This window comes from Haemaphysalis longicornis, unplaced genomic scaffold (assembly GCF_048455015.1).
Source record: "Haemaphysalis longicornis isolate Haplotype H1 unplaced genomic scaffold, Haemaphysalis longicornis Haplotype H1 scaffold_3, whole genome shotgun sequence".
NCBI lineage: Eukaryota > Metazoa > Arthropoda > Arachnida > Ixodida > Ixodidae > Haemaphysalis > Haemaphysalis longicornis.
The window spans coordinates 78473289-78498254 of record NW_027526335.1 but is presented as its reverse complement, the minus strand read 5'-3'; the positions used below and the strand labels follow the sequence as shown (position 1 = coordinate 78498254).

Sequence of the window (24966 nt, the reverse complement as noted above, 5' to 3'; positions counted from 1 at the left end):
ACTGTGTAGATTTATGTGACTAGACCAGACGTCCTAATTTAGGCGAGACATGTCCCGGTTTTGTGGCTGTGGTCCTGCTGTCCCGGCAGCCTGTTTATGAGACGGTGTTTTGTCCTGCCTGCGGCCGAAACTATGAAGACAGGTATCAAGCCTGTGTCAGGAATGAACATCTAGAGAAAGGGAAGAGCCAAAAAAATGCTGTTTCAGGAACTTCAAGAAAACAGCGCAGACAATGGGACTAAGCAAAGAACACACGACACAGCGCCTATTTTGTGTTTATTCTTTATTCCTAATGCCCGAGCTCTTTTCTTGAAGTTGCAGTGTACCAACAAGGCGTTCAGCACACTCTTTTACATTTGAGGAACGGTGGGTGGACGTATTTTAACTTTGAGCCTTGCAACAATATCAAGACAATCGTCGAGTACGCCATGTGCTTGCCAGGCACAAACACACCGGTGGAAAGGGTGTTTTCCTTGATGGATAAGATGAGGACTGCCAAGAAGACGTACCTGAATTTGACCACACTCAAAGCAATGAAAGTGAATCTGCACATGCCGTGCAAGTGGTACTAAAGACTCATCAGCAAAAATGAACTGTTGCGGGCAATCCAATCAAGCAAGAAGTATCACTTACTGCCAGGAAAAAACCGTGAGGACCACGTAGGCTGCATGGTGCAGGTGTATACAAAGTGCAATTTGTAATTTAAGCTATGCACTATATTCTTTCTTACCCCCCCCCCCCCTTCTTTCCACACCCTGTCCTGCTTTCGGGTCTGAGAAATATGGTCACTTTAGTCTAGACTGAACCTCAGCGCTGCCTTCTTGTCCCTTTCACAATAGCTGCCACCATAGTCATAGTCATTGCCATCGTAATCAGCCTGTTGATGCCCAGTGCAGAGTGGAAGCCTTTCCCATAGACTTACAACCACTCCTGTCTGCATTTTTGATAAACCTGGCCTCCTAGACACGTAATGTGTGCCTCTTTTTTGCGTCGTACTAGAAGAATCGCAGGACTAAATGTGTCGGTAAGCTAAACTGACCTAAAGGATACCAAACCATCCTTATTTTCAAAAAGAATGCATAGAATTGACCTAAGGGAACATATGCTGCAGTAAAAACAACTGATGGCCTTTGCGAAAAAAGTGATAACCTCTGGGGCTTGAACCTAGGCCATTAGTGTGAGAACCCTCGACTCTACCCTTATGCCACTTCGGCCAAGCACCGTAGCCATTTTCGCAGTTGCTGAAGATCGAGAAGATATCTTCTCGATCTTCAGCAACTTCGTTCGTTCGTTTGGAAGTTCTTTCGTTTGGAACACATATGTGTTCCAAACGAACTACTCAGTTGCCTCCCAATTGGGACCAGTTGATCCTTGTTCAAGCCAGTTGAAAAACAGTTGAAGCTTCTCACTAGCGAGTAGATGGTATCAGTAGGGGTGCATCTGGACAGCCAGGTTTGTCGAACACGCCTGCTGGCATGCATAATAAAGAATCTGTTCTTCGGCCCCAAATTTTCTTCTGTTGTCTCTCCATTGTGTTCTCTGTCTAATCCTACTTGTACTGTTCTTAGGATAGCTGTTTTGTTAGGTCAAGTCGAATAAAGGTGAAGCATTGCACATTTGTTTTACAAAGAATGGAGACAGATGACCTTGGCATTTGAAACGGCTTCCAGCCCCATTCAGAACCCTCCTGGAACGACCGAGAGGGAGCTTGAAAGTTAAGAACTGGCTGCGGCATCCTTGTCCCATCACGCTCAGTATGAGCCGCAATGCGCAAGTGTGTACAGAAGCATGCTTCATAAGTAGCTTAATTGGGCTGGTGATAGTTAAGCATCTGAACACAAGCCAAGAAACTTCGCTGTTCCTATGTCACCTCTGGGTTTCGTCGCCAATTCCAAATGCCCTTGACTGATTTTGGTGTTTTTCTGCTATCCGATGGATGCATGTTTGACGTTGTAGCCATGAGTGGAGTGGCTGCAACATCAGGGTCAGTCTGTCTGGTTCGAGCATGATCCAGATCTTACTGCGCAAAATGTGTGCATCCCTGATGCATCTGCGTTAATCATTTTGCAACAGCTTTTCGAGACCTAGAGTGCGGTTGGCAGCACCTGGAGGGTGGAAACTGATGAGAAAATGACAAAACCGGTTCTTATTCACTTTGACATGCGCAATTCGCTGGCTGTTGCTGATGTGGAACATTGCATTTTTAAATGAGCCTTGCACCTATGAGTGTTTTTCATAAGCTTGTAGACAGGGAACCACTCCTACTTTATGGCTCATTAAAGTTTCATACTACAACTACTACTACTAGATCGATTTCTGTCAGCTTTCTTAGTTGGCCTAGATTGTAGCCATTTGCTGTTGAGCCGTTCCCTCGATTGGTGCCTACCCGCCGTGGTGGCTCAGTGGGTAAGGCGTTGCGCTGCTGAGCACGAGGTCGCGGGTTCGATTCCCGGCCGCGGCGGCCGCTTTTCTGATGGAGGCGAAAAGCAAAAATGCCCGTGTGTGCGAGATTTCGGCGCACGTTAACGATCCCCAGGTGGTCAAAGTTAATCCGGAGCCCTCCACTACGGCGGGCCTCATCGCCTGCTTTGGGTCGGCGCGTTAAACCCCAACAACCAACCAACCAATCGATTGGTGCCTTTTCTGTTTTTTCTGCTTTCTTTTGTATCTGCTTCCTATTCAGACATCCCCTAGATTGGCGCCTTTTTATTTTATTTTATATTTCCTGTCAAAACAAATTTTGTTTATTCATTGTTTGATTGAGTTAGAGTAGAGCACTGCACGGGCCCGGGCCGGCCCGAAAACCCGGGCCCGACCCGGCCCGCGGGCCGGGCCGGGCCACCTGAAGTCGATTATTGGCGGGCTCGGGCCGGGCTCGGGCCGGGCTCGGGCTTGAATTCATAGGCACGGCCGTTAATAAGTCCGATCGTGAAGTGTAGAAAAGAGCATTAAAATGAATATTCTGAGTTTATTTTTACGCGCTTCTTGATGTTAGTTGTACGAAATGTTTTAAAAACGTGTTTCGCTAGGTCTGATGGTGACTATACTGTAATTTTAATGACGTTTTATGTACTGAATCAAGATTTTATATTTGCGTGTGGCGTGCAGGAAGTGCGGCGTGAAAGCCCCCACGCCGCTACTCGAAAACGGAGAGAGAGAGAAAAATTGGCCGCGTATCTGCTCCTTTCGTTGCAAATGTCGTCAAAAGACGATAGTCCTTATCGACTTTTGTCAAGTAAATGCTTCCATTCGCTTTCCCGCTCACCTCTCATGTTGTTCCTCTTGCGTCGCGCTCCTCCCAAGGTGAAGACGCCAAAGGTTTGCTGAAATCATTTTAAATTTCCCGCGTTTCACTGCTCGAAACTGGGTGTCCTAGAGTTCCTTTATATAGCTCCCGCAGGGAGCTATATATATAGCTCCCTGCCGGAGCTATATACAGGAACTCCACGGGTGTCCCGATGCCAACGCTGCCGTGCGATGAAACCGCGCGTGAATTGAGGCGCCCTACTTGAACGTTTATAGAACCGCGTTTCTCTACTCCACGTGCGTTGCAAGCAGAGCGTGGAATCTATCTAGTGGAACCTTTCGTAACTGTTGCCGGTTGATTTCTTAAAATGCCGCCAGAAGCTATAGTGGCGCGGGCGACAGCAGGCGACGGGGGAGAGATGAAAACCATCCACTTGTGGAAAATAAACTGAAAAAATAAATAAACTGAAGATTTTTTTTTCTGCAGTTGATGGAGTATTTAATCTCGCACAAATCGAACATGTACGATTTTTTATAAAGGAACGCTGAAAATATCACTTCTGTATTACTTTGTTGTTGTCTTAATTTGCGTAATGTCTTCTTGTTCTTCACCAATATTGACAAGTATGAACATTACACCGGACTTCGACGGGCACATTTAGCTGTGACTATATAAGATTATTGCGCAGGCGTTGTTTTAGTTTGGCCGGGTGGCTGAATATGGAGGCAACTAACTCAAAACAGTTCGCCAACAAAAAAAGGTTTGTGACACAGCTGAGCTAACAACACGCTCAAGCTTATCCGGATAGTTAGATAAAGAACTAACGCCCTTAATGAGCGAATATCTTGGCATCCTTAGGGAGCGGTACAAACGCCAACTAAATGAAACAATGCAACCATCCGCTTCCTATAATATTCATAGTCCTTGCAACGGTAGTTTAGAAATTCAAAGATTTTTGGCGACGCGTGAAACTCCACATTATAGAGTGTGTGCGCTGTCCGGATAACACCATCTCCACAGACCCATCAGCTATAAAGTCAGGGTTTCTTTCTTTCTTTTCTGAGGTATTTGCAGGAGATTCGCTCGAGGTAGATTAAAGGCACATGGTAGCACAACTATGTTCTGCTTCAAATTCCCTACCTCAGGTTCCACAAAGCATACACGCCCAAATACAGAAGGACGTAACCTGTTCCGAGCTCTACGACATTTTAAGAGAAATGAAAACCGGATTGGCGCCTGGTCCGGATGGTTTGCCAACGGAATTCTACAAGCGTTGCTGGCCAGAATTAGGCTCTTCCTTAGGGCAACTTATAAATTAAATCCTAGCAGATCAGCGGCTTCCAAACTCGTTTAAGAGAGGCCGTCTAATCTTACTTTTGAAAGAAGGAAAAGACCCCTCTCTATCGAGTTCTTACAGGCCAATAAACGTTTTGAATTAGGACTACAAGATTTTAACTTCCATTTTGGTGTCCAGAATTAAAGCTTTTTGGCCGGACCTCCTCTCACTCCAACAGGTTGGCTCGGTCCCATACAGAAATTTTTTTTTCGGCACTTAGCCTAACCCGAGACATTCTAGCCTATACGCGCCAAACTGGTATTGCTGGCATGTGTGTCTCTTTAGACCAAAAACAGGCATTTGATAGGGTCAATCATTTATACCTGCTTGCCATATTTCAGGCATATGGGTTTCCCCCTGAATTTGTTCAGCTTCTCCGAGAATTGTATGATAATTTAGCCAGTGACCTGGTCATTAATGGTGTGGTCCAGGGTGAAATTGCAATTCATAGGGTGTTACGAATCGGCCAACGCCGCCGTATTTTCCCGCATCAGCCACCACGTGCGAAGCCACCACGTGCGCCACAGCCGTCAGGCGCCAGCGTGTCGGTGAATCATACTTTCGTGTCTCGACATGCCGGGCCAGACGCCTCGCTTTGCAACGCGCCTCCGGCGGTTGCCAGCGGCACGCCCAGGCATTTTTCACGGACGTGCGCCCCACAGCCGTCAGGTGCCAGCACGTCGGTGAGTCACGCCTCGACATGCCCGGCCCAGTCGCCTCGCTTTCAACGCGCTTCAAACTTCGACGGTTGCCGGCCCGTAGAGGCATGTATCAGCATCTTTCAAGGACACTCTCTCCCCTCTCTCGGACTCAACGTGCGCCGAGGCTATCGATGACTCACGAACTGTGGGAAGAGCGTTGTGTGTGTCTGTGACGTTCGTGGCGGGTTGCTACTGATTGGCGTTTTGACCGTTGCTGCTTTTGGGTATAAATATAAGCAGCCCAGGCGCTGAAATTCATTCCTGTCTGAGCAGCGAATCCATGCTGTCGCTCTGCTCGAGTCCTGAATTGTAACCTCGCCCGTCGGGGCATTGCTTTTTTTTTTTTTTTTCTGCTTCGGCCCACCTTTCGCTATGAAGTAAACAGTTACGTTAGCCTACTGCTTCTGGACTTCTTCACGGCTGCAACAGCGGCTGGCCGCTCGCATCATACACGCTACCCCTCGTATGTCGGAGGCCACGGAGCTCGGATCGGGTGCCCCCGCCCGGTCGCAACAAGGGGTGTCAGACAAGGATGCCCCTTGTCGCCGCTTGTTTTTGTCTTATGTCTAGATCCCTTCATCAGAAAATTCGTTGATAATCACCAAAATTAGGGGTCCCCCCTGCCCGGACAAGGCTCGGTTAAAGTGTCTGCGTACGCAGATGACGTGACTATTTTTATCCGGGACACTGATAGCCTCACGGCTGTTTTAGGGGACTTCGAGTCTTATGCTCGACTTTCAGGTGCCGAATTAAATGTCACGAAAAGTGCTGTCCTCCCGCTGGGAAACTACACTCGCCCCAATCCATAACTTAAAAATAGTTCGAGACCTGAAGATTCTTGGCGTCAAATTTACCGAAGAAGTTGTTTCTACAGACATGTGGCCCGAGTTAGTTGATGATATTCAAAAGAATGTTGCCAGGGCTAGATCTTTCAACCTCTCTTTTTCGAAGAAATCGTATCTGATTAAAGGCGTTTTTATTGCTAAATTCTTTTTTGTCTCCAGGATTATGCTGCCTCCCAATCCTGTTACACACAAAGTGTCCCGCGACATTTTTTCTTTCTTTTGGGATGGAAGCACGGAGCGTTTAGCGAGGGATGCCCTGCGCCTCCCACGCCGCTCTGGGGGTTATAGTCTCCCTTGCATCGACCTCATGAGCCAGTTGTTGGCCCTTAGAGTCGTCTCATCACTTCTCAGTGACGTAGAAGCTCCGGGCAGACCTTTGATCCTATACTTTCGCGGTCCTTCTAGACGGGTTCTTTGTCCAACTATGGCCAGCAACCTGCACCCCAGTGCAGCTGTCCCGTCAAGACTCTTCAAGGCCGTCATTACTTTAGCTAAGGAAATTCGTGCACTGGATGCTGATCTCGATTTTGTGAATGAACGACCTGCCAGGCTGTGTGAAAAAATAGTTACTGCGAGATCGGGCAGACGTGTGGATCCACCAGATTTCCCCTGGTTACGGCTGACTTCAGGTAGGCTGCCAGAGGACGCCAAAAACATCCAGTTGCAAAAAGCGCGGTGAATTCTTCCCACAAGACAGATTATTTCGCTGGGGAGTAACACAGAACTCTTCCTGTCCCAACTGCGGTCAACCAGAATCCACGGCTCACACTTTCTCAAGCTGCAGTGTTGCGCGTTGCTTTTGGCGCATCATACACCGTGCCGCTCCAAGTTTGGGGCTTGCATGGTATAAACTGAGAGAACAGTGTCCTGGCACACCCCTAGGCAAACTATTCGTAGTAATTGGCGATTATATACTATGGCGTAATCGCTGCAGGGCTGTAGCACAGAATCGCAGGCTACGTATGCAGTGGCCCTTGCTTTCCTTTTTCAGACAACATCTTGTGACCTTTCTAGAAGGCGAGTTGGCCCTTTTGGGTGAGGAAGAGTTTCTGCGACATTGGTCTACCCGGTTTATTGAGGTTCGAACAAAAGGGTTATTATTCATGCCAGTTTTCCAGACCTGTGTCCTTAGGGATTGTCGTTGTAACAAGTGATTTTGGTGTTAGAATTGCGTGTTAGGGCGGTACAGTACCCGTTGTGACATAAAACCAAACCTGTTCTGTATATTGCGGCATTCTTGAAGCGAATGTTTTAATATTATTGTTTACCTCGCATGTTAATCTTTTGGTGGTAAGCAACTATAAATTGTTTGTATGTTAATCTTTTGTCTACAATCAACTTGAAGCTGTTTATATGTTTCTGTAAGTGTCTGTTACTTGCAGCCTTCGCGCTCTATTAGTTTTGTAGCAACCGGCGCTGCACTAGTTTAATTGTTTCTGGTTGTTGCGTTGTATCATTGATACGAGGATTTTTTTATAATAAATTTATCCTTTCAAGACAGACAGAGAGACAGACAGACAGACAGACAGACCAAAATTTCTGGGTTGAAGTATCCCAAGAGAGACTATCGTCTTTAAAAAACTTTATTTGCTAGATGATTCCGAGTGTCCACGGTTCTCAGCCAATAGCGACACTGCACACATCCTGTGGGACTGCCCTCGCTTTGCCGACTGTCGACAAAAGCCTTCAAAAACGTAGTCTCAATGAGAGCGAAGAATGGCGCCTGCTCGAGACATCTGGCCTCTTTGTATCGCCTGCACACAAAATAAATACGTGTTACCACCACCACCAGTGCTTCTTGAGTCACGATGTTCAGGCCCTCTAGTCCGGAGCCCCACGGCATGCGGCGACTTCGGTTCAATCTCAGATATCGCGCCAGTGAAGCGGTGGCGAAACTTCAGCGAGTTGCAGAAGATCCGGAGCTTCGAGCTCGCGTTAGCGAACAAAAGTGTGCGTTCAAGCTTGCGGCCAGCTTCGCTAGTGCGAAGCCCCCTAGTGCGAAGCTGCCACAATTTTTCGCTCACGGTCTGCGCCGCCGACAGCGCCAGCTTTTCTGCGACACGGGACTCTTAACGCCGCGCATTAAAAGGGCTAAACAACTACCGAGACGATAGCTAGGAGCACGAAGAGGGTCATACATCAAAATCACATGCTTTGCTTTACCTAAGAATGCGGTATATGATTTTGTGAGTTTATAGAATAGAGGCGCAATATCAGTGCAGTGCAAATTCAAATCACCAGCGCAATGTCAACGAACTATCAAAGAGCTGCGGTGATAACTTTTTTGCGTGTGCGTTCGTTCTTTACAGGTGAGCAGGCATCGGTAAGCTTTGCCGCATTGCGTGCGAGTGCACGATGGAGCACCCTTCGAATGCTTTGTAACAATGAAACATCTGGCATTGCATGTAAATGGACATGGTGCCAGAACGTTGCACCCCCCCCCCCCGCACCCTCCTTACTCACGTAATGGTACATATATGGGAATGTTCTTGTAAACCCTCCACGCTTAGATCACCTATCCACACTAGAGAGGTGGGAGCTCCTATGCTGACCTTCAAAAAGCTCTCGTCCAACTAGCCTCAGACGCCGCCTGCGACCAACGGCTACCGTCTGAGGAGGACAGGTGTTTTTTGGATCTCCCTCCTACTCCTGCCCTCCCTTTCTTGGAATTTTGCATCAATCAATGCCGTTCATCGTCGTCATTGTGTCATTAGTTGTGTCGTCGTCATTAGTTGGGAAATGGAAATACATCTCGGGAAAAGCGTCATACACGTCTACGGGTATGTGCTGTTCTGCGGGTAAACACCGCGTGAGTGAGTATTGAGACGCTTACGAGAGAAAAAATTTGCGGGTAATGCGCTTCACCTAGTTGTTGTTGAGATGTCGTTCTTGTTAGGCTTAACGTTGTGCAGCAGCTCTCACCTAATGTGCCAAGTAATGCCAAGTTTGTACATCAAGCTGGAGCACGTGCCAGGCAACGTCGAACTCGTACGTCGAGCTGCAGTGCGTGTGATCTAACGTCGAAGGAAAATTAGACGCCCACCTGAAGTGCCGCCGTACAGCTTCCTCGAATATTCGCAGTTGAAGAAAACATCTGTTGAAGAAAAAATTGTCGTGGACTGGGGCGAATTTTTTTCGACTTCGATGTTTCTGGGGAAGCTGTACAGCTGTCCAGCGTAGCCGTGCGGCTGCATTTCAGATGGATGTCTAATTGTCGTTCGCTGAAATTTACTCCACTTTGGGTAGTTTCCCTATATCTGGTCAATTAACGAGCTAACGTTGTAACCTCGGGACATAACGTACGAACGCCCACTCACCTCCACCCCCTCACCCACCCCTGCCGCGTGAGCACGAAACAGTGGGAAAGCAGACTCACTGCAGTTATAAATAGTCCGCCTAATAAGTCTGCATGGTACAAAATATGACAGTTGAAATACGCGTATCCGCGGCGCAAACAACCATGAAAAAATTGGTTGATTCCTCTGTAATGGGAATCGGTAAAACACGAAAGTGAGATATGCTGCGAAATCTGCAGCTGAGCATGATTTGCCGGTCGGCGGCTGTCTTGTTGGCAAGCGACGTCCTGCTGGCGTGTCGCTTCGCCAAAGGTGTACTGGCGTCATTTCCTTGACGGATATGACGTCAGTGAAACCTTGGTATATCCCGGCATAAAACACTTTCGTGTTAAAATATAAAACCCGGAAACGAACCCGAAGTATAACGTACCTTTTAGTACTAAAGGTTGCTTCCCCGCAAGAAGCCGCTGTGTGCAGGGGTGCACCCTTTACAGGCTGCAAGCTTCGTTGTACTGGCGTCACTTCCGTGACGGATATGACGTCTTCGTGAAGCCCGGAATAAAACACTGTCGTGTTAAAATCGGATATTTTGAAACCGAAATTGAGAAGAGCGCTGCTATTACGGCCACGCTGAAGTGACTCTCCAGCCAATCCAGCAAGGCGAGCGAGCGACCGCACGTTGCCGGCCGGAAATTGGGAACCTGCGCACAACGATTCGCCTTGCCGACAGTCCTATGGGAAGCGCGCCCAGAGGAGCTCGACTGGTTCTCCTGGTTGGCCGTAGGAAAAAGAGCAGGGCCGGCCGCAGTGTCACTTCCGCTTCATGGCTGCTTGCGCGATCCGCCGGTAGGTACAGCGTCGCCAGCGACGGAACCAGAGCCTTCTATACAACTAATCTGATCTATTTACACGCTTCTAAATAATTAACCACGCATATCGCGGGGTTACCAGTCATGCCCCAGTTGGTTTAGTAGTACACTGTACGTTCAAAGTAAATTAGACCGAGGTGAAATTTGAGTGCAGCGGCCACTCACCAATTCCATCGTGGAAAGAAAATGTTCAGCCATGCCCAATTTCCTTCGAGCGCCATACGATGATAATTTTGGGACGCGTACGAAATGAAAAGTCCCGGGAAGGAAAGTGTATACCGCTCACTCGTGGAAAGTTAACGCTAAACCACTACGTCAGTGTTGTTTTGTTGTCGTCGAAGCACTGGCCCAAGAAGGCTGATCGAACTGTTGGCCTGCAGGCCGAAATGGGTGGCCCAGTGATTTTGCGTTGAATTTTTGCAGCCGGGAGACTTAGTAGCACTCCCAGAATTATGCCTGGCGTTAGCGGGGAAGATTACGCTGCACAACTTTATCCCCCACATATCCTCGCCCGTGTAGCACGTTCGTAACTGACGTGCCACTGTTCGTGTATTAATAACCTGCATGACCGTGCGAGCGTAACTGACATGCCACCTCTCGCTTTTCTGGCCACCTCACGTCCTTGTTTGTGCGGCTGCTGCCGTCGGGGCCCTTGCCTCGTATCTGAAACCGCATCATGGATAGCTGCAGAAATGCACGTTGCATTCGCATAGACGTACTTGCCGGCATACGCGCGGCCCGTGTATACTCTGATGTAGTATAAGCGCAGCAGTCCCTATCCAGCATTATATCAATGCGCGGCACACATTTAAAGCTGCACCGGCGGCAAACAACTTTATTGAATACGCACCCCCGGTTTCGCCTAGCCCGCCAGCGTTCCCTCACCAGAGGTAGCACTTTTTGCCGGGGTTCATGGGATCGGACGGGCTGCACGAGAAGGCTTGCGCGAACTCCTCCATGTTCATCAACGGCCCGTTGCACCGGCTCTGAGCCTCCGAGTACTTCGCCCAGCCGGCGTGCGCCTCCGGGTGGTCGGTGGTCTTCTCGCAGAAGTTGTGGCAGTACGTCACGAAGAACGTCTGGTCCGCAGTGAGGTTGCTCAGCCCGCCGAGCACGTTCCCAACCTTGTCCGTGGGGAGGGCCGTCTTGAAGGCAGCGTACGCGTATCTCACCGCGGCGCTGTCGATGACGTCCTCCTGGATCGTGTTGTTGGTGTAGTTGCCGGCGTTTTCGTACTGACTGATGTAGCAGGCCGCCTTGGCGTTGTACTTGTCGACTAACTCCTGGCTCCACCATCCCGTGGCCTGGCCGTTACTGTCGACGTCCCGGCCCTGCGCGTCGAGTCCGTGCATCAGCTCGTGCGCGATGATCCTGCCCAGCACGGCGTAGATCGCAGAGACCGGCAGTTCCGGCGAGTACAGCGGCCCCTTGGTGCTCCCGATCGGCAAGTGCAGCTCGTTGCTGTACACGTCGTACTTGACGTGGTCGTCGTAGAACTTGCGCACAGCTTCTTCGATCTCGTAGTCCCTAGCAGGGAAGCCGGCCCGAGGGACGACCTTTACCCAGTTGTCGAGGAAGTCCGCTCCCAAGTCGGGGAAGGTGGCTGCGGTGGCGTTCTCGAGGCGGAAACCGACCTCCGGCAGGACGAGGCGAGCTCTCTGGATCTTCTGTGTCGCTATCGTCTTGGTGCTGTTGTCCAGCCAGGGGTTCAAGTGGAGGCCCTTCATGATCTCGCGCTTCACGTTGTCCACGATGTCCACTACTGCGCGCACTTCTTCCCTGCTCGTCAGCGATTCTGTCGCGAACGCGATCATTTGGGGCAACATCGTCTTCGAAGCGTACTCTCTGCAAAACTCTCGGGCGTCACTGACGGGACGGCTGCAGGAGTCGACGTTCAAGTCCACAGATTCCTCGAGAGTTCTGAATTCGTTTGTGAAGCAGCTACCGAATCTAAAGATTCTCCATCCCAGGTACAGCGCCCCTTCCTTGGTCGACAGAGAGTTGAAGAGCTTTCTGAAGTATTCCGGACTGGTGATAACCATTGTGTGGTTGTCCAGGAACTTGGACAGCACGAAATACTTGCTAAATGTGTCCATCCACGTTTTGGGGCTGATAGTGGGGGTTAGGAGGGACAGGTTCTTCAAATGCACTCGCTGTTTCTTTTCCATGACGGCCAATTCGAAAAGCTCCTCTTCAATCTTGGAGATCGCGTCCACTATGCTGCTGTGTTTCAAGCCGCCTCCCATGGTCCTGATGACCTTCTCCAAATACTTTTTGTAGTTATCCTTCCTTGTCGGCGAAAAGATAAACTTGGATATCTTGGGCGGCTTCAGTGTGAAATCCCACGCATTCTGCCTTTTTAAGGAGATTCCAAACCTGAAGAACGCTCCAATGTTGAAGTCAAGCTCCATGCGAACCAAAAGATCGAATGAGCTGATTTCGCTGACTTTTACCTTCGGCCAGGTAAAATTAAAGGTGTTCAAGTAGTTCTTGATACTTTTGACGCTCCTCGTTCCCGGCGCTAGGCTGTGGTAGCAAGACAGGTAGAAAGTCAAGAACTTCTGAGCGTCGCTCTGGGACCGGACGGGGATCTCGGGATTGGCTTCCATCTTGCGAAACGTCTCCCTCAGCTTCTCCGCGACCCACGGCTCGCCGAAGGTGCCGTCCAGGGCTGTCTGCCTCTGCGCTATCACGTGCTCCCTTTGTTTTCCCGAACACACGTATCGGTAGAAGTTTTGACACGGAGTTTCATTGGCGCTTAGAGTCTCGTTGAGCTTGGAGCTCAGCTGGTTGCAGGAACTGGACCTGGAGCAAACACGCATGACAGGCGTTTGTTTAGGGCACTTAACCTCCACAAGCAGATGTGCCCTGACATACCTGAGTTAGGGCGTGCGCGATGCTAGCGTGTAGTCTTGAGAGCAGGCGGTATGTCTCGTTAATATGGACCCCGTTAATATAGAAACCCCGCAATATGGACGAAATTTTCGGCGACCGGTCTCTCGCCATGCAATTTCGCCCCGTTAATATGGAAACCCGCAGTCTGGACTATGAACGGCTATTTTGGAGACGAAACAGGTAAATACGGGCACTTTTATCTTGTTATTATGGACACGGGTCCGCAAAGCAAAAAATAGAAAAATACGACTGGTGACCCCCGATGCCACAGGGCGTACCAGGAATTTACTTTTTGCGGAAGCATACAAAGCCGAAGCATGCATTCATCTCGGAACATTGTTCCTTCCAGTACCGTCGAATTAGATCGAGAACATTCGTGATCAGCGAACAACACTCTAGGGTAGTGGCGATAGCGTGACACCCTTTTCCCATCAAACAAGGTTGTCCAGTGTGGCATACTTCGGAAAGAGCACGTCCTTAGGCTTAGGACAAGATAACAGGACGATGATAGTTCATGCCAATATTCGCTGTGAAATGCAAGGCTTCTCTGGTCAGTTCGGTGGAGGCAACGGCTGGTATTAAGCGTAAACGGACCGAGCTTTCCCTTATGTTAACTTGAACTATTATTCCTGAAACGAGGTTTCCTTAAACGAATATTCCTTAAAGGAGCACTGACACCAATTTTCGGCGTTAATAATATTGCATAGTTCGCTTCCTTCACTCAACAGAATACCCTGGCTGAAATATGAGCTGCCTGCGACGCGAAGAACATAGTTTAATTGGATCTCATTTATCGCGCCGATGGAGCAGTGGGCGGAGCGGCACTCAGCAAATGGACATCAACGTGACATCATCCAGTGAAAGCCAAAAGAAGTGACGCGGCAGCGCTCGTCAAAAACTCGTGACGTCACTTCATGCGCGCGGACCCAAGAGTGGCGAGCGGGCGCAACACCCTCTCAAGCGGGTGCCGGTGACGTCCGCACAAAGCGGTGAGGTCAGTCAGGGATTCTGTCATATGCGCCGTTCGGGATGAAAGCGCGGGAATTTGAAACTAACGATTTTCAGGCCGTTCAATATAAATAACTATCGCGCGCTGAAGTATTTGAAGTGCTATTTCAGGTTCGCCAGGCCAGTAAGCATCGATAAAAGCAGTAAAAGTGTAACATAAAATTTTCGTGTCAGTGCTCCTTGACATTGATTCGTTTTTACTGGACGACTCACATTATGGACAATTTTTCTGGGGAACGGAGGCGTTCATATTAACGAGGCATGACTTATTCTAATGATGGGGGCGATATTCTGGCGTTGGAATGTGCACCGGGGTAACAGACACTTGGTCGTGAGCTGTTGTATTCCCGAAAAGTGACGTCCAGAAATCGTACGGACACGAAATTTTTGTGTTACGTTTTTTTCCCGACTATAGGTGCTTACGAGCCCAGTAATCATGGAATGACACAAAAGATTGTCGAACGCAGCATAAATAATTACTTACAGCTCCGTTTATTCGTGTCAGTTTCGGTTTCGGTGGAGCGAACGCCGAGGCAGCCGCCGTGACGGGAAGGCGCATTTGACGTCACTGTTCTCGTCGCACCCCAACCGATGCCGGTCTGGGCGCGCGCGCGCCCGCCAGACCGGCCCAATCTAAGGCCGCCCAACCGGCCGTAGTCGCACGTGACGTCAGTCCCAAAAACTTTGACGCGTCCACAAGGCGGAAAAGCGTGCGCCAACAGCACCGCGGCTGCCTCGATACGTCACGGTAGCCCTGACGTCGGCCGTTTGGGTCGAAGCGCAGATGGCGTCATGAGCTCGCTCGATGGCGCGGATGAGCTTTCCCGTGCTCGCAAGGATAAAAAAAAAATGATTTAAAATATGTTCTACTGAACGGTTAGGGTTTAAACTTCCGAGGGGGTATCTTTATATACAAAGGAAGCTTTTTGCATTGTTATCCGAGCTTCAAAATTTCGTGTCAGTACTCCTTTCAATTACACTGTTTTCAGGTACTAATCCCTGAACATGTTCGCCATATTCAGTTTGTCGTTTTTGGCGGGTCTGCTTACGAGGCTTGCCAAAATTTCTTTTGACTACAAGTATTATTAGTGCATTCCTTTGCGGCATATTGATTTGGTTAGGAAGCGGAACTTAAAGCCTATTCCAGCTTTGATGGCGAGGCGACCCGTGTATAAGGAATGCGTGAACGATAAAACAAAACTAGTCGTACGAATGCCGCTCAACTTAGCACTGAAACGGGCCTCAGACAGTGAATGCACACGAAAACGATTTCCATGGTATGTATGCGGTTTCCGCGTGCCGTACTTGCCTCGTTAAGCGCTGGCGCGTCCTAGAGCGTAACATAAATGCAAATGATAGCCTACGTTCACATGACGTTCACGCTCACATGACTATAGTTTACATTCACATGACTGATTTGCCTGCTTGCACCAAAATATCTTGCGCCAATCAAGCTAATACTGTAGACGCTGAATTCAGACGCCCCAATTCACACTCACATGCTCGTGTGCTACAGGAATGCATGCATTTGATAAGGCAGAGCGGGAGAATTGCGGGAGAATTGCTGTTGCATGTTGTGGTCGGTGGAAAGTATGACATAAGAATTCTGCGTGGCGTACGACAAAGCACAAACAGCGCCTGCGTACATGAGGACATGAACGCACACGTCCCGGGCGCACGTATAGTTATGGGGCTCTTTCAATTACCGTGCCTCTATACTATGGTTTTGTTACCGATTCTGCTTACGGCCCCACGGAAGTCTGCTAAACGCCGCCAGCCGTTATGAACATGTCGCGTGAGGGCGAGCCTTGCGCATCCACGGTGCGTGCCGTCGCGCCATTAGCCGCTACTGTACAAACAAGCGGGGCTCGCTAAGTTCTTAAAGTAGAAGCAGCTAAGCCTGCGTGAGAAGGGCGAGCCCACACACCTGCAGGTACCCGCCACATTGAGCTGGCTGTTTCCGAAGCCCAGCTGGTCGCTACTCCTCTTCGCCCCGATGGAGGCCAAGGAGACGAGCATCAGTACCACGATGCAGGCCCCCACGGCGCCCCCCGTCACGTACATCTTGTTCTTGGTGATGCCCAGGCCATTCTTTTCCTCGTCGTTAATCACGTTCAGCTCGTCCGAGTTCATCTTGGCGACTGGGCCTGCATGCGAGCGCACAAGGCTGCTTTCTTCTCTTGTAACGCCTGGCGTGGCATCGACGCTGTGCAGTTCGTCTCGGGTTTTGAACACCCCGTGAACTAACGGGCGACACTGGACACCTGTATTCGCTCACTCCCCATTCACAATGCGAGATTCCGCTTGTGGCTTACGTTTCGGATATTTCCGCTGATGAACCGAGCATACTGCAAAATAGCGTACGAGTGAAGTGGAAGTCTGGGCCTGTCCGTTCACGATGTTAAGGAAAACCAGCGAAAAAACACGCTACACAAAATGAGAAACTAGGTACAAGGACAGCCTCTCCTTTTGTGTAGCGTGTTTTTTCACTAGTTTTTCTTAAAAATACGAGGAAAAATGCGTAATTTATACTCATCTCCTGAAGGAATTGTATTTGGATGACAGGTGACGGTTGAATTCATGAACACTCAGATTCCTGCAGCGTGGAAAGCTGAAGACACGTAATGGTTCTTTTTGGTGATCATAATTTCACTAGATCAGACGTATATCACTGTCCTTCTTGAGGAAAGGAATCGCGCTCCTCAAGGAGGGCAGCGCTGCCTCCTGCAAAGAGCGGGCTCCCTGTCGTCTGTGCCGCTGTTTACGAGAGCGAAAGGACCGTCATAATAGCCTACGCCGAACAATATTCGGGTTCACTAACTTAACTGAAATAAAGATCGCCCACAGCGTCCAGAGCTGTTAAATGCCGGCAGAGGGGAATGGGCCATGCGGCCTCGGTGGTTGCAGTTCAGTTTGTAACGCACGCGTGAAGAACGCAGGTCTGCTCCTGTTTGTTCATTCGTCATGTCATAAAATATGTTTGAGGGCCGTAAGTGTACAGTACGGACATTTTCCAACCACCTTCATCCTCGCATACTTTTCGCGCTTGATTTTGAGACAGCTGAATCTCGTTCGGTGCCTCCCCGACAAATATTATCAGGGCGGCATAAAATTTGCCATCAAGTAATCTGCCGTTATGATAAAGCAGCACCCTCGAAAGCTTGTCCCACGGTCAGATGGACATATGTCTAGGTGGGTTGGAGGTCACCCACCGCACCGTGAGGCGACTTTAAATGTGCACATGCAAAGGACAACGTTCACCGAGCATTGAAGCCCGAATTTACTCGGCTCGGAAAACCCACAGACTAAAAGCACCGCTACGTGCATGACGACACCTCGGCGAAGCTCACTTAATGGCGATGGTGGCATTCAATGCACATCCCTCGGCGTCTTATGCCCCTGACATTGCGCAAGATGACTGCCGAAAAAGTGTTCGTACACTGTCTTGCCAAAACTTGGGCCGACACACTATTTCAGGTTTCTCTCTACCGCTGTACCTCTGCAGTTCCAAGCGCCTAGGCCACAAAGAACGCTATGACACCATCGCCAAAGCCGTCGCCTGTGAATTTATGTTCTCTGCGTTCCTGCGAATTGAGGGGATCTATGTGTAGTCCTCCCTGCCGCAATACAATACCTTGTGACCATAAACATCTCTTGAAACACTTTGAAACAGAACATCGAGTAATTCATGAATACTTTGGTGTCGTCTTCCGGCAGCCCAAACCAATAATAACTGTGCAGTGCCTATTCTCCCGGCAGCCGTGAGATTTGCCGGTGGAAATATCTCCCGGCAGTCGCCTCTGATTGGCTTAGCACACCTCCCGCAGTTTCCTTGGGCCAAATTGTCCACGCAAACACACCGGAATGGTTGATTCCCGTGGGGCTGTGGTGTGGCCCTTTCTTTCAAACTGGGAGGCTGCGGTTCGAATCCGGCACAGGTAAACTGTTTCTTTCTTTTGCATTTTCCAAAATATGACCAGATTTCGTTCATCAGGATTCTGTTTGCCAACTTTTTTTCTCGCTGGTTATTCGTATACAATTATAAAGCATTTGATGCATAGGACTTGTGTTGGGTTGGGTTTAGGATGCGTGTAGATAACGTGTGTTTGGTGTAGCTGCGCTGGGTTTTTCATTTTCGAATTCAAATTCAAATTCAATTTTTTTAAAATACAAACTTTAACATTGGGTAGAATATACGGGAGGCGGTAAGGTTGCCAAACCGTTTCCTTTAAAAGGTTAGGTTCGGTGCAGTTGGGCTGGGTTAGGTTACGTTAGGGTAAATCTGACCCTCAAGTTTGTCTTTTAAATTATAAGTTGGTCGCATTACGAGGCTATCTTTGGTTACCCGTGCAAAATAGAGGTAAATTGAGATCTGTTTAGTTTACTTCAGATAATATTATTTAGCTATGGTTAGGACTGCCAGGCCTTTGTGGAAACTGCCGTGCGAAATCTCCGTCGGTAATTGTCACGGCTGCCGTAAGAATAGACACTACCTAATAACTGTAGGCTGACAATTTGACATCGACGTACATTTAGAAAATAAAGACTATAGTTGCGCACGTTCCTGCAAGTGACCACGGACTGTCCCCTCAAACTGACCTCGAAGCAACGACCACAAGCAACAAATGACTTCAAAGTCATTGTCAATGTTCTACGATAAAACAACAAAACAATATTGGCCTAAAATGTGTCGTGTCCAATTGTTCATCTAATAATTAATGGACCCTCACAGCCCTGCCGGTCAATCAGCGTGCGCGCAGCGAAAATAACTTAAAGCCGGGCATTCCTTATTTTTCTCACGTAAATAACGAGGGGTTGTGGTTGCCTGGACCGTTCGAAGTTATTAACGTCGTTATAAAGGTTCTCGCATTTCGCAAAGATCCGCGTCTTTACAAGGCTCATTCTTGCTGCCTCCAAATAATGTAGCCCATAAGAGCGGCTGCATATCGTGCTGATGACATCACTTATTTTTACTAGCCAGCATTTCCCTTGGAAAACACCTACCGTTGAAGCATTATGATGGATGGTCATCGACCTGCCCTGCCCACGTTGCACTCATTTTTCGTATCGAGTGTTGAAAGGAGGAAGCTGGATGTGTACTAAGCTGCTAAGGTATACACTTACGAGGTTACAACGAGGTTACAAAGTGCTTTTCTCGGAGCTGAGAGCCAGGAGGATTATGTGACACGTCCGGTGAACCGAGTATGGTCCATAGCCAGTCGTGGGGGCACTCGCTGGATGGTTTTCCTCGGGTGCTGCTGCTTGTATCCCAGGCGGAGGATGAGATGCTCTAGAGAAACACTAGAACACAATTCACTGATGCCTACCGGTGAAAAATACTCTTCCAGCGGCACGCTCGCGGATCGGGCTGTCGGTCGTCCTTTTCCTCTACGCTGGCAGGAGAACGTAAATTTAAAGAGGCTACTCTCCCTCTCCCTCCGTTTTTTCTTTGCTAAAAAAAAAGGACGGAGTGACCGATTGGGTGGCGACGGGGTCGGAAGGAATACTAGCTGCCATTTGATAAAATGCAGATTCTGAAGCTTTGCGATTGTGAGGAGATCACCATCATCGTCATCGGTTAACTATCCAATGCGGATATGTAATATTCACATTGGGTTAGGTAATGTTTAAATTAGCCTTACATTAGGTTTAGGTTATACCAGATTTAGGTTAGGTTTGCTTAGATTATGTTACGCTACGTCGAAACAGCCTTTTTAGGTAAGTAAGATAAGTAAGATAACGACCCGCGAACTCTCCCCTGCGGTTCACCTGCTTTCGATCACGCCCTTCCTTGGAGACCACGTTTTATGTATAGTGGCAAAGCTGCAAAAGGAGCATGCCTACCACCAAAGGTCACGAATCCAATCGACTCCTGCAAATTGATTTGGCGTCGTGCTTTATGGTCGAACCAAAACACAGAGGATTTTCTTTAAAATGTGCCAATCGTAGATTGTATGAAATGCGCGAAAGTATTCAGTTGGAGGAGTTGGTGTACTTCGATAGAGGTAGGTAGCGCGAGACACGGGACGATGCGAAGAAACGGCACACACAAGTGCTGACTAGCAAAAGCTTTACTGCGCCGGCGCAGTACTTCCAGAAAGAAAACGAAACAAACAACTGACAAGTGTCACAGGAGAAGAGCAAGCAACACTTGCTCTCTGTAAAGCGTTACGTGCACGTTCCTGAAACCAGCGAAAACTCTACACTTTCGAGGCACAGGCCTCCATCCTGGGAGCCCTCCCGACTCCTCCAGCGGTGGCCCTGGGGACCTCACCACCGCTACCTTCATTCGTTCCTCCGGAGACGGGGATAAACCTGTACCTTTAAGTGTACCTTCATTTACGTCACAGGGGCCAGAGGGCATGTTCTCGCATTTAAGAAAAAGAATGGTTAATCTCCGCTGCAAAGACCTTCACAGAGGGAAAAAAGGTTCCAACAACGCGAAAATGGACCATCTAGATAGCGAGCGAGCAAGCAAGTCTGTATTTCATTTTATTTACTTATGTGTTCAGAATACCCCTAAAGGCCCTCTCGCAGGAGGGTATTACATGGAGGAAGAGGGGGCGGGGGTTACACATCAAAGGGCACGCAAATTCTACAAATTTTTGGTAAGAATGAAATGAAAAATTGAATTGATTTTCAGAAACCCCATCTGTGTTTATCGTGGGATGGTCGAAACGGAGGGAAAGCGCTCGGAGGAGTGCGAGGGAGAGAAAAAATGAATTAACGTGGCAGTGACGACAGGAGACTGTCGTCTTTTGGCGACATTTGCAGCAAAGTGAGCACGTACCCGACCATTTTGTTTCCACGAGCTCGCTCCGATGATATTGTCGCGCCGGAAGTACCGCTTGACAGGTGCCGCGAGATGGACCGGAGTGTTTACTCTCTTCTGGTTTCGCGATGCCCGCGTGCATGTTTGCTTGCACGCAGCATCTTGGAAATTGTTTGGTTGGTTGAAATGGGCGTTTGCTCCCACTTATCGCAGATGAATGGAAAAGAAAAGAGCCACGACGGGATCGTTGGGATTTTCTCTCTAAAAGCAAAAAAAGGCGTGGGCTTTATCCCGAGAGCTTGCAAATGGATTTGCAAAGGCATTTTGCGCGCCTGAAAATTTTTAGTACTGGTTGGGCGCTGCTAAAGGCAAATTACACTAAGCTTTCACCGAAACTTTCGACATTTCGTGCTGCCCGTGACGTGTAATGTATACGTTCCCAGGTACCGGCATCCTTTATGTCTTGCGGCCTGCAGTATTGTTGTTTGAAGACCTTTCACCGAGTTCTCAAAGTACGCTAATCACAAAAGTAAGCTTGTCAATAACATTTGTGAAGGTCGTTTATAAAAAAAAAATGTCAGAGATTCAAGAAAAAGCAAGTTGCGGAAACAAGGAAAATGGGAAAAAATAAAGCAAAAAAAGAAAAACGACATCGCGAACACCACTTATCTCATTTTTCAACATCTCCACCGTGAGGGATGTCTTAAAGCGAAGCTTTCGGCCTCTCACTGATTTCGCCTGTAGTCCACCCAATACTCACTGCAGCAAAGACAACTTTCTCTGGCGATGATGACGATCGTGGGTGAAGTGAACAATTAAAACGCTTCCCGTGGTCGGCATCGCAACTGGGTCCCTCGAATTATGAAGCCAATGTCTATCCGATTGCGCTATTTCTGCATTTTTTTTTCTCTTTATCGCCGGTCTTCTATACAAACCAGCAACACATAACACCAAGTTATGTACATGAACAAGCCGAGGGATAAGCCAACAGCCCAATGTGAGCTGGCGTTGTCTCATTAAAATTTCCGAAGTGTTGTCAATGATATTATCCTTGACATCCACGCAGGAACTCAGGCCTTGGTCTTCTGCACTTTAACATACTGCGAAATGGATTCGCGAAACCATTGCAGCGTAGGACGCGCGTCCACATCACCATGGAGTCAGTTCATGCGTGAACGCCGTATACTATACAGCAGTGGTTCTCAGCCATGGCTGTCCCAGGGACACCTTTTGAGCTTGCGAAAACGATGGGGGACCCCACGATGGAGCACATGTTGATCGGTGCCATAATGTCAAGCAATTTGCACCTGCAGCTTACGCCGCCCACACACTTATCAAATTCCCGCCTTTTCTGCTTGACGTTAATAACGATGCGCGACATAATGTTAAACAATTTTCTCTTGAATATAAAAATTTCTAAACGCCGATACGCTGCCTTTTCTGTCTAATTGTTTTCTTCTCATACCTGACGTGCTGTTCAAAAAGCAGATGTTAAAATATGTGGTACGCGGAGAAACTAAACGTACATGTAATGCGGCGAAGCCACCTTTTTGCATCGCAAGCAAGTGCTGGCCAAATCGAGGAAAGAATGGCGGAAGCAGCGGGGGTGGGGAGTTTTGAAGGAGCTTCGCGGTCCCCCTGTGGTCCGCCGACCCCCATTTGGGAACCATTGCTATATAGGGCTAACAACATATAACGAGGTCACAATGTGCTCCCTCCTCGTTGTCTACAGGAAGAAAGCGCATGCCATGGGAGCTCACCAGGAAGGCTCTGTCAGGTGTCCTCTGGACGTCATCCTACTGGAATACACCAGCTCAATGGTGCAGGAAAACCTGATCCGTCGTTTCTGGCTGCTTGCAAATGGAACACTGAGTTCCCCATGGCGCACAAATCCCTCTATCATGCATTTGGATTTGGAGAGGGGGGCATGGACGCGCAAAATTAGACAATACAACCCCTCCGTCTAACGACGACGATAGTTGAACGCTACGGAAAGTCATGGAATGCCGGCATCAGTACAGCACTAAAGAGCGCAATCTAAGTGCAGTAAAGCGTCCCGATAAGAAATGTCTTATGTGTATGGTAAGGCGGTGTTATTCAACTTTACCAGAAAGTTACGTGTGGGTCCGCTCGCTTCTGGGTTTGTGCGATTGTTGTTGGACTTGATTCTGCGAAGCGTCACGTTCCCCCATCGTTGTAGTGTCGTCAGAAAGGTAGTTTATTTTGTTTGGTCATTTATTTACTTACCCCAACTCATAAAGAAATTTTCTTGTGCAGTACTTGAACAAGCGCGTCTGGATGTGCAGTTGGTTTCATGACTACCAAAAATGATGACATATTCGAAACTTCAAGTTCGAGGAGTAGTCTGACAACAATGGGCAAGCAACCAAGATGACAGCACAACTTTTCATTTATGGCATAGAGCTTCACATATATTAGTATGAAACTCAATGATTTATGGAGGTTTAGTGCCTAGAATGTAGACAGTGTAGTGGAGGCATGGAGGGAAAAAAGCTTAGGGGTCTGTTGAGGCCCTGAAGTCATGTTTGGGGAAGCCATTCCGCCATTTTCGGAGGTTGCCCCCCTTTTTTGCTTGTATTTTGCGCGCGCGCCACTCCCTCCGCCGTCGCGCGTCGCTCTGTCATCGGCTTCGTCTTCGCCAGGTCAGTGATGTTCCGTGCGTGGAATTTTCCCTTTTTCTGGTAATTTCCGTGTGTAATCTCGGCCCACAGGGAAATAGGGAATCTTTATAAGATTCAGGGAATTTCGGTAGTCGTAGAGTAGAAACGAAAAGTAATGTCAGTAAACCGGACCTTGCAGCAGTCATTACTTTGTTTCCTTTCAAAAATGCCCCTTGAAACATGTCGCATTTAGTTAAAATATCCCAAACTAGTGTGGAAGACATTCGAGTTCAAATTAAACGAAGGGAAGGGGCATGGGCGGGTCACGTCATGTGCATGGGGCACAACAGGTGGACCATCCGTTTAACACAGTGGCTTCCAATAGACCGTAAACGCAATAGGGGCCGACCGAGGACACGATGGAGATATGAGCTACAGCAATTCGGGGGCAAAGCATGGACTCACTCGATTGGCGTGGTTGCAGATCTTTGAGAGAGGCTTTCGTCCTGCAGTGGACACAACCAGGCTGATGATGACGATCCCAGGTCGTGTACCCGGAAGCCAAAAGCATCCAACAGCTTCCAATCTGATTCATGAAGGAGGAGCATGGAGGAAACCTATTCTTGTTTCCATGAACAGGAGTAAGGTGGCTAGAATGGCCATTCTAGCCCCCCTGGTAGGGGAGAGAATACAGGAAAGAATACGCACGCCATGGGAAACAGCTAGTAAAGCATGAAGCGGCGGTGCCTCAAGGGCTGAAGCCTGTTCGCATGTATTCCTGCGCAATATGCAAGTATTTCGGGTGCGCCTTATCCTGTCGACAAGACATCGCCGGCAGTACCGCCGCTGAGCTAAAATCACCTCAATTGCCCAACAATGTCTCGTTCTTTTCATATGGGCAGTTTTACCTCAGAGCTTTAGCATGCACAGTAAGCATGCTGTTTGACCGAAAACAAGAATTGCGAAGTAGATATGAGCGGCAGGTGTAGTAGAATTTAGTGCACGCTGAAACAACGAGCAGGAATCCACGAAATGATCTATCAGCTGCAGAAAAAGTGTGCATGGGAATATGAAGGAAATTCTTGATAAACCTGCGGGAAAAAAGTGCTAAAAATAGGGAATCTTCGAGCCTATAAATGTGAACTTTTCTCCCCAATATGAAATAACACTGCTCCGCATGCCGACGCTGCCCAACGTCGGCTACCGGCTTGGCCGCGCAGCCTCGGTGGGCCTCAGGGGGCCTCAGGGGGCCTTAGGTGGGCCGGCCTTCACCGCCGTTGCTAGGACGCGGTTGCCAGTGGCTTCCGATGAGCGTGAAAAAAGCCACGTGACTTTCTCCACACTTGTGATGCTCTGGTGGCCACCACAGCATCAGG

The 24966-nt window shown here is 48.7% G+C and overlaps 1 protein-coding gene across 1 annotated transcript; it reads right to left on the bottom strand.

Moving 5' to 3' along the window:
* Positions 1-11175: 11175 nt before the first annotated feature.
* On the bottom strand, positions 11176-16330 carry LOC144173304 (neprilysin-1-like). Its single transcript, XM_077701786.1, has 2 exons — positions 16125-16330; positions 11176-13099 (listed from the first exon to the last, which is right to left on the bottom strand). Exons 1-2 carry the CDS (start codon positions 16328-16330, stop codon positions 11176-11178), a joined length of 2130 nt encoding a protein of 709 aa, XP_077557912.1.
* Between the last annotated feature and the right edge of the window lie 8636 nt (positions 16331-24966).

What these genes read in the sequence shown, in the direction of transcription:
- LOC144173304 (XM_077701786.1), bottom strand. Translation starts at nt 16,330, where the DNA reads ATGAACTCGGACGAGCTGAACGTGATTAACGACGAGGAAAAGAATGGC. An exon ending in AATGTGGCGGGTACCTGCAG is followed by an intron (nt 13,100 to 16,124) that starts GTGTGTGGGCTC and finishes TGTTTGCTCCAG; the next exon opens with GTCCAGTTCCTGCAACCAGC.